Below are 13292 nucleotides of genomic sequence, written 5' to 3'. Positions count from 1 at the left end.
TGTTTGATTACAAAATTCAAGAAAAAAAGAGTAAGAATGAAAAGGCTAGCCCTTAGTAAGACCTTTTTGTTTATCCATGAAACAGGACAAGTCTCGCTCAAGGAGAAGTCTCGCTCTGAAATCTCATGAGAGGTAAGTTGTTGCAGGAAGACAACAGTGGAAGCATGAGTCAGTAAGTGATCTTACTCTTTAATAAAAAGGTCTATCTCTGTAGGGATCATTTCCATAATGTTGTCAGACACTTACAATAACAATCTGAGCCTGTCAGTGGCAAAAACAAGCACTTTTAGTGGACGTACTTTTGATGGGCGCAATTAGCTCCAAGGATTGCGTTGCAGCCATTGCAGCCTGTTTCACAGTTGCCTTAAGGCGATCTACTGGACCAATTCCAAAACTTTGTGTACCTATTAGTCATTTAGACCCCAAAATATGTAAAAATGTTTAGAATACCAGAATTACCCTTTAATAATGCTTTTTACCAAATGCAGCGTATTTTCATCTCTTTCATATCTCATAATTAGTAATATCCCAATAAAATAAAATATCCCAGTTATTATCTCAATATCAGTAAGTAAGTGGCTTAAATGGAAGATTTCAAAATTGTATGTTTAAGATGGTAGATGTATGATCATCCCACTCAGACAAATTGCATTTTATTGTTTTACTAGAACAAACTCTTATCATTTGTATAAGTCATTATGCTTGTAATACAGGCCAACTGTATTAAATTGAAGCTTTCTCTATTGTTGCCCATAGTTAAAATATCTTGTGTATCTTGTGTATGTCAAACACTTTGCACAGTTGAAGGGTGGCTTTAAAAAGTTTACTCAATGATGAAAAACAGCAGCGACAGTCAGTTTGAATTCATTCTGTTGTAATTTATTCCAGTGTTGTGGTACAAAATGCAATCCATGTAACCGCAACATCAGCTGTTCAATTATAGTTGGGACCTTTGTTCCAAACACATTTCCTGTCTGTCTTCACTATCAAAAAAGGCAAAAGTGCCAGAACAATTCTCTTTTAAAAACGTTGATTTTGGAGTTTCACTTTAAATCTTTAAAAAAATAAATAAATAAATAAAATATATATATATATATATATATATATATATATATATATATATATATGTCTGTATGCCTTCAACAACTTCCCAAATATGTCCCAAATGCCCTGATTCTCTTACACAAATTGCAATACACAGTATATCATATTTTGTCATCTGCATGGTGGAGATATTAAAGCCAACACATTTAACATGGTTGGACTTGCCATCTTTGCAGTGCTATTCAGTCTCATTACTCCGAGTAGCAGCTCAATACATTTCTACAATGTCAGTGTCAAAGTCTGTTCTAGTCTATGTCATCCGAAGTTATGGATTATATTAAGATTGGATGGATTATGGATTATAAATAACAGATTTAGGCTTTAAAAAAAACTTCTATTACAAAATGAATCCCTGGCTAAATGAATCTCTGTCACAAGGAGAGATGGTGGGTGGAGAGGTAAAAGTAAAACAAGACGTAACAAAAGAGAATTTTAATTGCCGAGAAACCTTCTATACGTGGCTATGTAAAACTGGATTTAGACATTGCAGGAATCCATCTACTGTCTTCTACTACGTTTGTGCATCAAAATCCCACAAGATATGATTAGTAGACACTTAAGAACAAATGTGAGGCTGTTAGTTCAATTTACTGTAGAGGTTTTCTTGGAAGAAGAAATTCTGAAATGCATTAACACTGATTAAAAATCTCTCAATGTACCTTTGATCCCTAAATCAATTTTGTTGTTTAACAGTGTAATTTTCACACCAACAAGGTGTGTGTAGTTTGTGTTAGTAAGAACTGACTAAAATATGAAATTTAAATGTCAGGTGTCACTGTCAGTTCCTTTAAAATAAAAGTGCACAACGTAGTGCAGCCACAAGACATGTTGAAGATTCCAGGACAGGAAACAGAAAAGGGATTTACAACATATTAGTAAGGCAAGTTTCTTAGTAACAAAACAACTCCTGGAATGAACATCACACACCACGGAGTCACAGACGCAACATTATAATTGCATTCTGATCTATTGAACCACTGGATGAGAAAGGGCCATCATCCCTTATTCCTCTATAATGGATTTCTTCATGTGAACAGTAAATTATTAGAGCCTGGACCAGAGAGTCTCAAAATAAGTGCTTACACCTAATTTTTGATAATAATTAACTGTATATTTTCAATCAGCGGCTAATTTTTCCTCCCTTCTCACTCACTATAACTCTGTATAACATCAGCAGTTAAATGGCTAAAATATATTTGTCTTCAGCAAGTAAAGGACTGCCAGTTGCGCAAAGAGATGCTCAGCTGAAAAGAAAATAAATACCAGACACAATATCGACAAAGAAGATCCTGCTTTACTTCTGCTCCAATCAGGGCACGGGCGAGTATACGCTGCCAAATATCATGTTGTCTTTAGAGCATCATTATTTCTACTACTACTACTAATGGTTTGAGCTAAAGACATGCCGTTTTTTCTGTTAAACTACAGAAACTAAGCTAACTTAACTCCTTTTTTCTTTCTACCGATCATTCCTACATGAAACTGCTCACAACAAGGTTTGTGGAGGGTTTTTCCAAATGTATTTTTTTGGCCAATATCACCAGAACTCACACAAAAACAGTCTAGATGGATAAATAGCACTACAGGTAAGAGGAAAATATATATTTTTGATTTTGGGGTGAACTGTCCCTTTAATGTGGGTGTCAGGGGGTTAAAGAGGAGCACTCTGAGCCAATCTTTTTTTTTTTTTTAGAGGGCTGCAGTGACCTTGTTCCTGTGGGGCCTGGAGTTTACGAGCGTGCACCAGCAGTCCTCCAGAGCTTGTAATGCTGAAGGAATAGTTTCCACTGGTTGAAGGCTTAAAGGAGTCTTAGCAGAGCAGAGGCACAGCCCTGCTGCTACGACGCTCAAGTTCCAGTTCACAGCTTCTGATTCGGCAGTTAAGGGGGAAGTTAAGGGAAACCTGAATGACAGTATTGAGCAACCGATTCTCCATTCTTTGAACCACTTATTGTTGTGAATGGATGTTAGACATCCTGGTTAAAGCCTTAACGCTGTTTAAAACCTACTTTCAGATCTGTGAAGCCTTTATTTTATTTATGAAAGCAAAAAAAAAAAATGTCACTGCTTTTTCTCCATCCAGACAACAATAGACCAAGTCTAGATCAAAAACTACTATATCTCGACTTAAATCTGGACTATTTAACCCAAAGAATCTAACAGTTTGAGACTGTGTAACCTTTATTCTATTTGTGACACAAAAAGGGGCAACAAAACACTTTGATCACTGTGATTTGACAAGTCTAGGTGTAGTGGTTTTTTATCAAGACCTGGTCCAATGTGGTCTGGGTGGGGGAAAAAGCCGTGAAATCACCCTTTTGTGTTTTCACAAACAGAAGGAAGGTTTCAAAAATCTGAAGCTGTGTTTTAAACAGTCTTCAGCTTCTCTGGGTTAATGTGGTTCAGATTTGACAAGAGTACGTATAGTGGTTTTTGACCTCGTCCAATGTGGTCCAGATGGGAAAAAAGCAGCAAACTCGCCCTTTTTGTGTTTTAACAAATAGAATAAAGATTTCACAAAACTGAAACTGTGATTTTAACTGCTACTGGAGTCTACTTGTTGATCAAGTTTAAGTTTGTGTGTAAATGTAGGATTTTTTATGATAGACCTGGTCTATTTTTGTCTGGATGGAGAAAACACAGTTAAATCGCGTTTGTTTGCTTTCATAAATAAAATGAAGGTTTCTCAAATCTTATAGTGGGTTGTGAACAGCAACACCCAAAGCTGCGGTTCAACCTCAGCAGAAACCTCCATCATACAAATGCAGCTTTCTCCTCACACACACACATACACACACCAAAATGCTGGATGAACGCAACTACTGGCTGTGTTATTTTAAGAAATGTGTGTAGAGGACAGTTTTGAGCAGGCTAACATCAGGCTATATTACTAGAAGACTTTGTATTGGACAGCACAGTTCCTTTTAACGTGTGACGTTCTTTTTTTTTTTTGGTAAACAAAAAACTAGGTGACAAAATTCCCCACTACATCTGCTAACTCTTTACACTAACCTCACACTTTAAAGGAAAACAATATGACAACGTATGGCGCTGTGCTGCAGCACAACTCGTAAAAGGAAAGTGAAAAGTTTGAAAAGTGACAGTATTAATCACCCGCTGTCCATAAAAGTCACTTTCCTGACATGACAGTGTGTTTCAGACGAGTTTGAAACAACATAGCTAACAGTGAGATTAAAAGTCCTACTTAAATCGAGCGGCTAAAGTGGCGGAGTAACAATGTTGCACAACACGTATCGACAGTTTTTAAACCCACTCAAAATAGGATATACTGAACAACGATGCCTGTATTGCGCAACATTTACACTGCCCGTCTGCTGACTATAAAATACGATACAAACTCGCAGAAAAAGTCAAATACAGCAGAATAACAGCAACTCAGTTTGACTTCGAGGAGGAAAAGCGCAGAGACCCACTACAAGATAAACATATTTTTTGAGTCATGGCTCTCTCTGCACGTTCAAGCCAAAGAGAGGACTGTGTATGTGTGTTTTACAAAGGCAGAAAAGAAACACTACCTGAATTGAGCACCCTTGGGTGCAAATGGCTGGTTTTCTGCCAGTCTCCAAGAGCATCCACAGAGCAGGGTTTTAGGACCCGTCGGTACTGTAAAAATCATTCGGGCAACAGCTCCGCCATACTGAATTAATCACGTGTCGGACGACCTCCTGTATTTCCGTAGGAGGCGGGGTCTGCAGGACAAGATGACTGACAGTGGATATATGAATGAAGTCTGTCAGTCTGCTTTCCATGTTGTTTAAGCAGACAATACGCCACACAGGTGTGTATCACTACTATTTGTGTCCTCTAACTCCAAATCAGCTTTACGACACACTGAGCCTTAGAAATGTTTCAATGGATTTGTCATGTTTGTGGTTTATGTGATGTTGCTCTCCCACCATCATCACACAGTATTTGTTATACGTTTTTTCTTGTTTCCCAGACTGTGGTAGCCTACTCAACGGTGAGTTACTGTATTTTTTTATTATCCATGTTATCACTATAATATTAATGTGGTATTCCAGTATGCTGCTGATGCTCAGTAACGACTTTATATTGAATTTATCCTACCTATTTTGTCTACTACTTTGTTATTACAATATCCTAAATTCTATGGAGACATAATGCATACTGTCTGTGATACTACTAATACATTTTATTCATCTTCTATTGTAATAGAATAATACAATTCCAACGTATTGTGTGTAAGATTATGCCAGATTACAACACATTGTAAAAGGATATTTCCAAAAAAAAAAGACCCTGAAATCTTGGTTTCAAATATTTGGTATTTTTTTCTATAACACTGAATATTCATGACTAAATAAGCAACAATCAAAGTTAAAGTTTAAAAAAAAACACATCCTTAGCTATTATTGATTAAATCTTTGACAGTCAAAAACTCAGCTAATCTGTTATTCTGGCTGCGGGTTGAACAGATTTGATTGACAGTGGTATCTCTCCAGCAACAAAATGCAGTGTTCATGTCATACCAATCAGACCGTTATTACAAGCAGCCAAGTCAGAAGAAACTCACGTCAGCCTCCAAGTTGAAATTCCAAGTCGGCAATATCGGGAATATTCTGATAGCGACAATATCCCCCACTTAGTGAAAAGAACCGCTGGCAACATGGCTGCAAAGCCTCCATTGCTGACTGTTCTAAATACAATCCAATATTCACTAGCAAGGACCACACCACAACAAAGTGATTTTAAAGGTTTAATGAAATGAGGAAGTATTGGATGTTGAGGATGGATGTATGGAATGGGGTTTGAGGGTGGGGGACAGTGGTGTGTCCAGACTTTTTTGATTGGGGTGGCCCAAGTGGGGTACTGACTTATGCAGGTGTAATGTTATATTAATAGGTAAATAATAGTCTCACAATCGGCAGTCTGGTCAAGTATAACAACTTTACGACAGCCATCAACCATCAATCAATCCAACCTGTCTTTACGACAGCTTCTGCTATCAGTACATCTTCCCTCCTCAATGAAGACAACATATAACAGACAGCTTGTCAGAAAAAGATAACAATAGCACTCATAAGCATATAAAAAACAAGTAGTGTAAACTACACCTTTCAGAACATTGGCAGGTAAATTATGAGCACTATCCACACCCAAGAGTTAATGAACTGTTTACAGTCTTTTCAATCAGCGGCTACAGGTCCAGTTTAACCGCAGGGTCTCTGGTCCGCTCTGACCTGCACAGTAGAACGGGCTGCTGAACCACCTTAGATGTGTCCCTTTCGGTCATGTCTGCACCACATAGAACCTCTGTCACATTATCACTATTATGTCCTTTGACATTCTGCTATTTCTCTTGTTTCATCATCACTCAATCTGCTCTCCATTATCAGGTCATCCTCTCTGTCCACCTGTGATTGCAATGACTTCCTGTTTCTGAGAAAGACATTGCCATTCTCTGTCATGACACTGTATGACCGGGGAGTGACCTGTTGCAGAACGATGGCTCTTTTAGCCTATGAAACTTTTTATGCGAACTACATGCTTCTCCTGTAGAGGCACAAGGGCAGTGGCTGTGCGATCATGACACATATTTTATTTCTGCTGTAGTCTTTGTCTGCCCACACCTCATCTCTGTGTTCAGGCATGCGTGTGCCATGACAGGGCAATCGAGTACGGATCTTGCGACCCATCAATAGCTCGGCTGGAGACTTGCCACTTTCCAGCGGGGCTGCCCTGTATGACATCAGGGCCAGGTACGGGTCTGTGTTGCTATGTGCTGCTTTCTTTAATAGTCTTTTCACAATCTGCATCCCCTTCTCTGCGTTTCTGTTGGCCTGAGGATAAAGAGGACTGGAGGTTACGTGATTGAATTCATGCTCATCCTGGAGCAAACGCCTGGAACTCATGACTGACATAAGGAGGGCCATTATCAGAAACCTGAGTTAGAGGGATGCCCTGCCTGGAAAAGATTGACTTCAGCTGCGTCATCACAGCTCTTGATGTGGTACTGGACAAGAGATATGTTTCCGGATAAATGGAATAGTAATCTATAACCAGAAAATAGTCTTTGCCCTCATAGTGAAATACATCAGTTCCAACCTTTTCCCAAGGCTGTGATGGGAGCTCTGTGGTAATGAGGGGTTCCTTTGTTTGTTTATAGTGATACTCCTGACATGTTGCACACTCACTGATCAGCTGGTCAATATTAGAGTTCATGTTTGGCCAGTAGAGAGCCTCACATGCTGTTCTTTTTTACTTTTCTGCACCCAGGTCCCCTTTGTGTATGCTGGTGAGCATTTCTCGCCGCATAGATGTGGGCACCACAATTCCCTAACCGTTAGCCTACATGTTCCCTTCAGCTGAATGCTTTGCCCATTATATGCCTTCAAAGCCACAGTCTTATTTTGTATTTTGGGTCTTACTTTGAGATTCTGTGCATCATTCCAGCTTATTAGGTTTGCCTTAGCCCCTGTGTCCAGCTTAAAAGGAACTATGGTGTCATTTACCAGCACAGGAGCTATCTAAGCTTCACTCTGTGTACTTACAGAATGCACTTCATTTGCTTCATCTCTGACCTGTTTTGACTCACTTTTCACCATTCCAATAAACAATGCCTCTTCTGTCTCAATAGCATGGACTCTCTTCCTACTTACAGTTTTTTCCTCCCAAAAGCACATCTTTGCAAAATGATTTCTGCCTTTACATTTTGCACAGTTCTTTCCATACGCTGGGCACATGTCTAATACCGCACCGTCTGCAGTCATAAGGCGTCATATTCTTCGGCTCCACACGCCCTCTTATGTCCTTTTTATTTACAATGTCCACCGACATTGTTTTCCAGCCCAAATGTGCTTGCAGCCATTACTCTGGTGTAACTCCCTCCGAATGTTTTTGCATGTATGGCTGAAATTTCACTCGCGTGACAAAGTGACAAAGTTTTACTGCACCATCGAAAGTGTCCCTAAGCATTTTGTCGAATATTCCAGAAACGACTTGATCACCTATCATTGAGTCCTTGAGTTGTTCAAAGTTGCACGTTTGCATTTTCAAGTCAGTCAAAAAAAAATAGGATACGCCCCTGGTGGGGGAGGAAGTTGTCCGTTTAAGTCGGTCTGGATATATTGAAGGCCATTTAATCACCCAAGCCAATTACGGGCAGACAGTACATGGAAAATGAGAGATGGGAGAGGTATGCACAGGATTGAATAATGTGAATAGGGATAGGCAGAGGGAGGGATGAGGTAGGGAGGTAAAAGGATGAGGGAGAGGGTGGGTTGCGTAAACTGAGAAACAGGACAGGATGGGTTGACCAGGCATAAGTAGGCTTTACAGGTGATAAGAGGTGTGGTTGAGGCGTACATGACATTAACTTTTTCCAACTGAGCTCCACCCACTTCAAACCAGTAAAAACAGCAGGGACTGAATGCAAAAATATAGAAATCTCTCATGTTGAATCTGCAACTTTGGCAAAAAAAAGTGTGTGATCATGCACTGTAACCCCCATTACTTCAAAACCTGATTAAGAAAATGTGTTTTCAGCACCTTTAATATTTAGGGTAAATATAAGGTAAAACAAATTCCATAAAATCGAAGGTCATTGTAAAACTTCATATGCATGCCACATACCACAAGGTCCTTGTTTTCTGACAGACTCAGCCTGACACCCCCTAACGTAACATACAATACAAACTATCTTTTTTATCACAAATCTGCAAAGTTCAATGCACTCCTTGTGAGTGAATATTGTTATTTGCTTCCTTGTGTAGCCTCAGTCTGCCTCACCTTCTGTTTCACTTGGTGATTTCCAGGCAACCTTTTCAAGGATCATTTTCCACAACTGCAGAGAACATGTGTCAACTTGTCGCATTCAGCAGTTGGTTTAATACTTAGGTGGAGATATATATACCAACAGTAGATTTTCCAGTTGAGAAAAGTGAGACATGTATTCTTTATGTGAAGCACAACATGTTTGCAAATGGTGGTTTCTCATCACTGTTGGTTAAAAGAAATTATAATCTGCCTCCTGGAAAAGAGCCTTCCTCTAAAACCCCATATCATTAAAAATTAAGATAGCTAAAAAATCTTATAATATAATTCTGCATTTCCATCATGCATCTTTGTAACAGTTTGAGTGGCTGTGAACAAGCTGAGGGCAGCACAGAAATGCTCTGTGAACTCTAAATCTTCAGCCATTGTGAACATAATCACAAGTGAGTCTTGGCACCAATATAGAGTTGGTCACAATATATCAAAACGAGACTAAAAGATTTCATCTAATATCAAATAAATGATATTTACCCACCATATATTTTACATACATACATACATACATTTTTTAAAATAAATACCATGTTTTGCTTCTTCATTCATTTTGTAAAAGTAGGTATAATTTTAAAAGAGTGGATTTTCACACTAAATTATTTTATACAGACAGTAACTGTCCCTGAAGAAAGCCTTTAATTATCAAGTCACATCTTCCCCAACTTTTAATAAACAGTTGTCAACATCGGGGTAGTAACACATATCTTGCAGCTTAAACAAGTAGTAAAGACATCACTGACAGGCGTTGAAAACAAAAACGACACAATATCAGTGAAAACAAAAACCATGCTCTCTGGGAAAACAGTTTCAATTAGGTGGATGAAACAGAAAACTGAGTTGTGAATCTCTTTTCTTCATCCCTTTGAAACACTATCTCATCTGCGTATTATCCAAACTGTCTGGAACTGATTATGGGGACTGGACAGGAGATAATAAATATGGACTTTGTTTTTCACGATCAAAGCAGAACCTGTGAAGTCATCCTGTAAATCCTGTCATGTAAATAATGTATAGCCTAGAGAGCACTCATGGAGAGTGAAAGCAAAAGAGAGTAGATAGGAAGACACTTGCTAATATACACAGAGTGATAAAGAAATGTGATTAATTGCTGTTGTGATAACTGTGTCCCTAAATGACTGACATCCAGCATTGTCCAGTATGTGCTCATAGTCAGTTATCGAAAACACTGACGTAAGTACTGCACAACAGTGGACTATATTATTTGCCAGACTTCAAAGGACACCTGATGCTGCCATAAGTGAAGCAACAGTAAGACCGGGATTATGTAAACACTGGCACTCTAGCTTTAAGAGTGGGGGCTCATCTGAAAAGAAATGGAACAACTCAACCCAGTAGGGCTGTTCTCTAAAGAAAACACTGACAGCATAATAAGTATCCACTCAAACTGGCCTGTCCACATTAGCAAGTAAAGAAAGCTGATTTGAACATAGATGGGACAACTCAACCCGGCCACACTCTACTCTAAAAGGATACCACTGACAGCATAATAAGTATTCTCTGAAACTCGTCCATGGCAGTGTAAATTGGGATGCATCCCTGTGTATCTGCTGTAATGGAAGCAGAAATGGTTCACACATGATGCCATACCATGCAATATGATATACCACCAGCACTTGGAGCAACTACAGAGGATTTTATTTGGACCATTTTCTTGTCCCTCACCCAATACTACTGTAGCACACTAATGCTACCAATGTATTTAAAAAAATATTGTAATATTGTAAAATGCACAGAGAACAAGTTACTGTACAGTAAAATTATGGGTGTGCAGTGTGTGTAGCAGTAGTGCAAATTCGTTAATTTCACCATGCACCAATTGTGCAAATCTATAGATCAGGTGTTCAGTGGTACACATTTGTACAATACACCTGCTCACCTCAGAGACAAACTGGTTGCAGATTAGATACAAACATTCCTTTGTCCTCAAGTGACCCCTCATCCTCCAGCACAGTTTATCCTGCTTTACTGCAGCTCTGATAAGCTCCACTTTCTTTTTAAAACTTCTTTCTATAAACTTTCTTGCATGTGGACTGTCACTGTTATGCTGTTTTATGTGAAAATTAGGCAATACCCAAGTTTTAATCTTCCAGTGTTCTTCCTGCCATCTTAGAGCAGATTGTTGCTTTTATTTTTACTGATAGTGAACTGTAGATGTGTTCCCATAAAGTATATAATGGCACTGTGAGAGGTGGATTGGTGGGGTTTGTGCTTGTACTGTGGAACTGCTGGTCACAACATATCCTCCTGCCCAGTAAGACCGCTCCGACCCATGGTGAGTGCCATTCTTCCTGTCATTCAGAATCGTAAACCACTAGCAACTGAGATAACCTTGGTCACCCGCAACCTGTCCCTCCCAGTACAAGCCCTCATCGACTCCGGGTTAGCTGGTAACTTCATCTCCGGCACCCTCTGCCGCCAGCTCCGCCTCAAGACCACACTCACGCGAGGGGGATGAGTGGAAAACTGCCTCTGTGACACCCACCGGCCACTACGAATATTTGGTGACACCTTACGGCTTGGCAAATGCCCCCTCCGTATTCTAGGACTTCATACGTGAGATGCTCCAGGAGTTCCTTTATAAGTCCGTGATCGTCTACATTGACAACATCCTGATATACTCCCGGAGCATGGCCGAACATCGCCAGCATGTTGCAGAGGTCCTGGAACACCCGAGAGACTATCAACTCTTCCTTAAGGCAGAAAAATGTATGTTTCATCAGTCCTCAGTGCAAAGACAATCCACTGCTCCAGAATATCAACCTGGTCAAAAGGTCTGGCTGTCCACCCAGGACATCAAGATGCGCCTGCCCCGCAGAAAGCTCAGTCCCAGATTCATCGGTCCCTTCACCATCCTCGAGCAGATTAACCCGGTCACGTACAAGCTTCAGTTACCTGCACAATACATGATCCAGCCTACCTTTCACGTATCCCTTCTCAAACCTCACCACCCTTCTGTTTCTATCTCCACAGAGCCTGGCGTTGCGACAGAACCCCCCTTGCCGCTGATCCTGGAGGATGGAGCCGCCTACCAGGTCAACAAGATCTTGGATTCCCGGCGCCATGGTGGCATTCTGGAGTACCTGGTAGACTGGGAGGGGTACGGTCCAGAGGAGAGATCATGGGTTCCCAGACACGACATCCTCGACCCATCGCTTCAATACGCATTCCACGCAACCCATCCAGACCGACCTGCCCCCCGAGGAAGAGGACGGCCACCACAACGTCGGGGTCCCCAGCCCTCAGGAGCGTGGGGGTGTACTGTCACGGACACGCCAGGCTCCACAACCCCACAAACACAACGCACCCCCTCACCAGAATACTAATCAGAAACACCTGTCACTAATCACACACCTGAGATTCATCTGCACCACATCACCCCAGTATAAAAACACCTCAATCACCTCAGTCAGTGTCCGTTCTTGTTCGTAACAAGGACAGTACTCTGTATCCTGCACCCCGGCGTCTCGGACTCCTGCCTAACGACAAAGAGTGTTTTCCCTTCTTCTGAGCTCCCAATTCCTGCCCTGTGTTTCTCCTGTCTCCAGTGTGTGTATCTTCTACCTCGGATCTCCACCTTGGCTAGCTAAAGGACGGTATAAGTACCATTATCCATTCATCTACTCACTGTCTGTTTACATTGTTTGTAATAAATCCACCTGTGTCTCCATCTTAGTGTCTCCGGCCTACTCTGTCTGTAACATGGATGAGAAGATCAGAAAAAGTATTGTATTTCTTTGCTTGCTCTAACCCTTCATTCTACCCAACATGTACAGTCCATGTGATTGCTCCACAGTAGCTTAGTCTGTATAGACTCTGAGTATATTTATTAATTTACTTTAAATGGTATAAGTATATGAATATTTACTGTAAATGTAATATTTATGTATTTTTAAATGTTTTTTATGTATTTGTTTTATTTAAGTCAGTGTCCCTTAAACTTAAAAGTTCCTTAGCTAATGTTCTTTTTTGATTTCCCAGGGCCCTATTTTAATTGTGCAAGTGCAATGCCAAACAACAAATGGAAGGTCTCCAAGCACACCTTCTATTAGGCTCGTTTGAGATGAGCTAGGCCTGTGCAAAATTGATCACCGGCGATCGCCGCACAATGCATGCTGGTTAGATTTGTGTCCGACTTGATCCCGACTTGCTCTGACGTCATGCACATGTGGGCAACGATAACCTCACGAGATCGAGGCGGCTGCAGTTTTTAGAGCCAGGCACTGCAGGTGCTCTCCACCAACTGCAAGACCCAGGGCATGATGGGAAACACCTGGCTGTCGCCAGATGAAAGAGCTTACTGGCTCTTAGTTTTGACCACAAACACCACTTTTTGTAGAAAATCCTAATTTTCTGTGTAA

At 40.5% G+C, this 13292-nt stretch overlaps 2 protein-coding genes across 6 annotated transcripts in view; one reads left to right on the top strand and one right to left on the bottom strand.

Annotated features, from left to right (window-relative positions):
* Window positions 1-4775, bottom strand: part of hdac4 (histone deacetylase 4) — a 132059-nt gene extending 127284 nt beyond the window's left edge. For both annotated transcript variants that reach the window (XM_044216058.1, XM_044216059.1), the window contains exon 1: window positions 4641-4775. The gene's annotated coding sequence lies outside the window, so the exon portion shown is untranslated. The remainder of the gene's footprint in view (window positions 1-4640) is intronic.
* Window positions 4766-12601, top strand: LOC122885242 (chromobox protein homolog 7-like). Of its 4 annotated transcripts, none has more exons than XM_044216061.1 (3): window positions 4766-4903; window positions 5066-5086; window positions 11234-12601. In XM_044216061.1, exon 3 carries the CDS (start codon window positions 11493-11495, stop codon window positions 12255-12257), a length of 765 nt encoding a protein of 254 aa, XP_044071996.1. In that variant the 5' UTR covers window positions 4766-4903; window positions 5066-5086; window positions 11234-11492; the 3' UTR covers window positions 12258-12601. The 4 variants fall into 4 exon arrangements, with proteins under 4 accessions (XP_044071996.1, XP_044071998.1, XP_044072000.1 ...); XM_044216063.1 differs by having other exon boundaries at window positions 4807-4903; window positions 11905-12601; XM_044216065.1 differs by lacking the exon at window positions 5066-5086 and having other exon boundaries at window positions 4808-4903; window positions 11905-12601.
* Window positions 12602-13292: the final 691 nt, after the last annotated feature.

The sequence above is a fragment of the Siniperca chuatsi genome, linkage group LG12, assembly GCF_020085105.1.
Source record: "Siniperca chuatsi isolate FFG_IHB_CAS linkage group LG12, ASM2008510v1, whole genome shotgun sequence".
Classification (NCBI taxonomy): Eukaryota; Metazoa; Chordata; class Actinopteri; order Centrarchiformes; family Sinipercidae; genus Siniperca; species Siniperca chuatsi.
The sequence above is the reverse complement of the archived record's forward strand: the minus strand, read 5'-3'. Positions and strand labels throughout refer to the sequence as shown.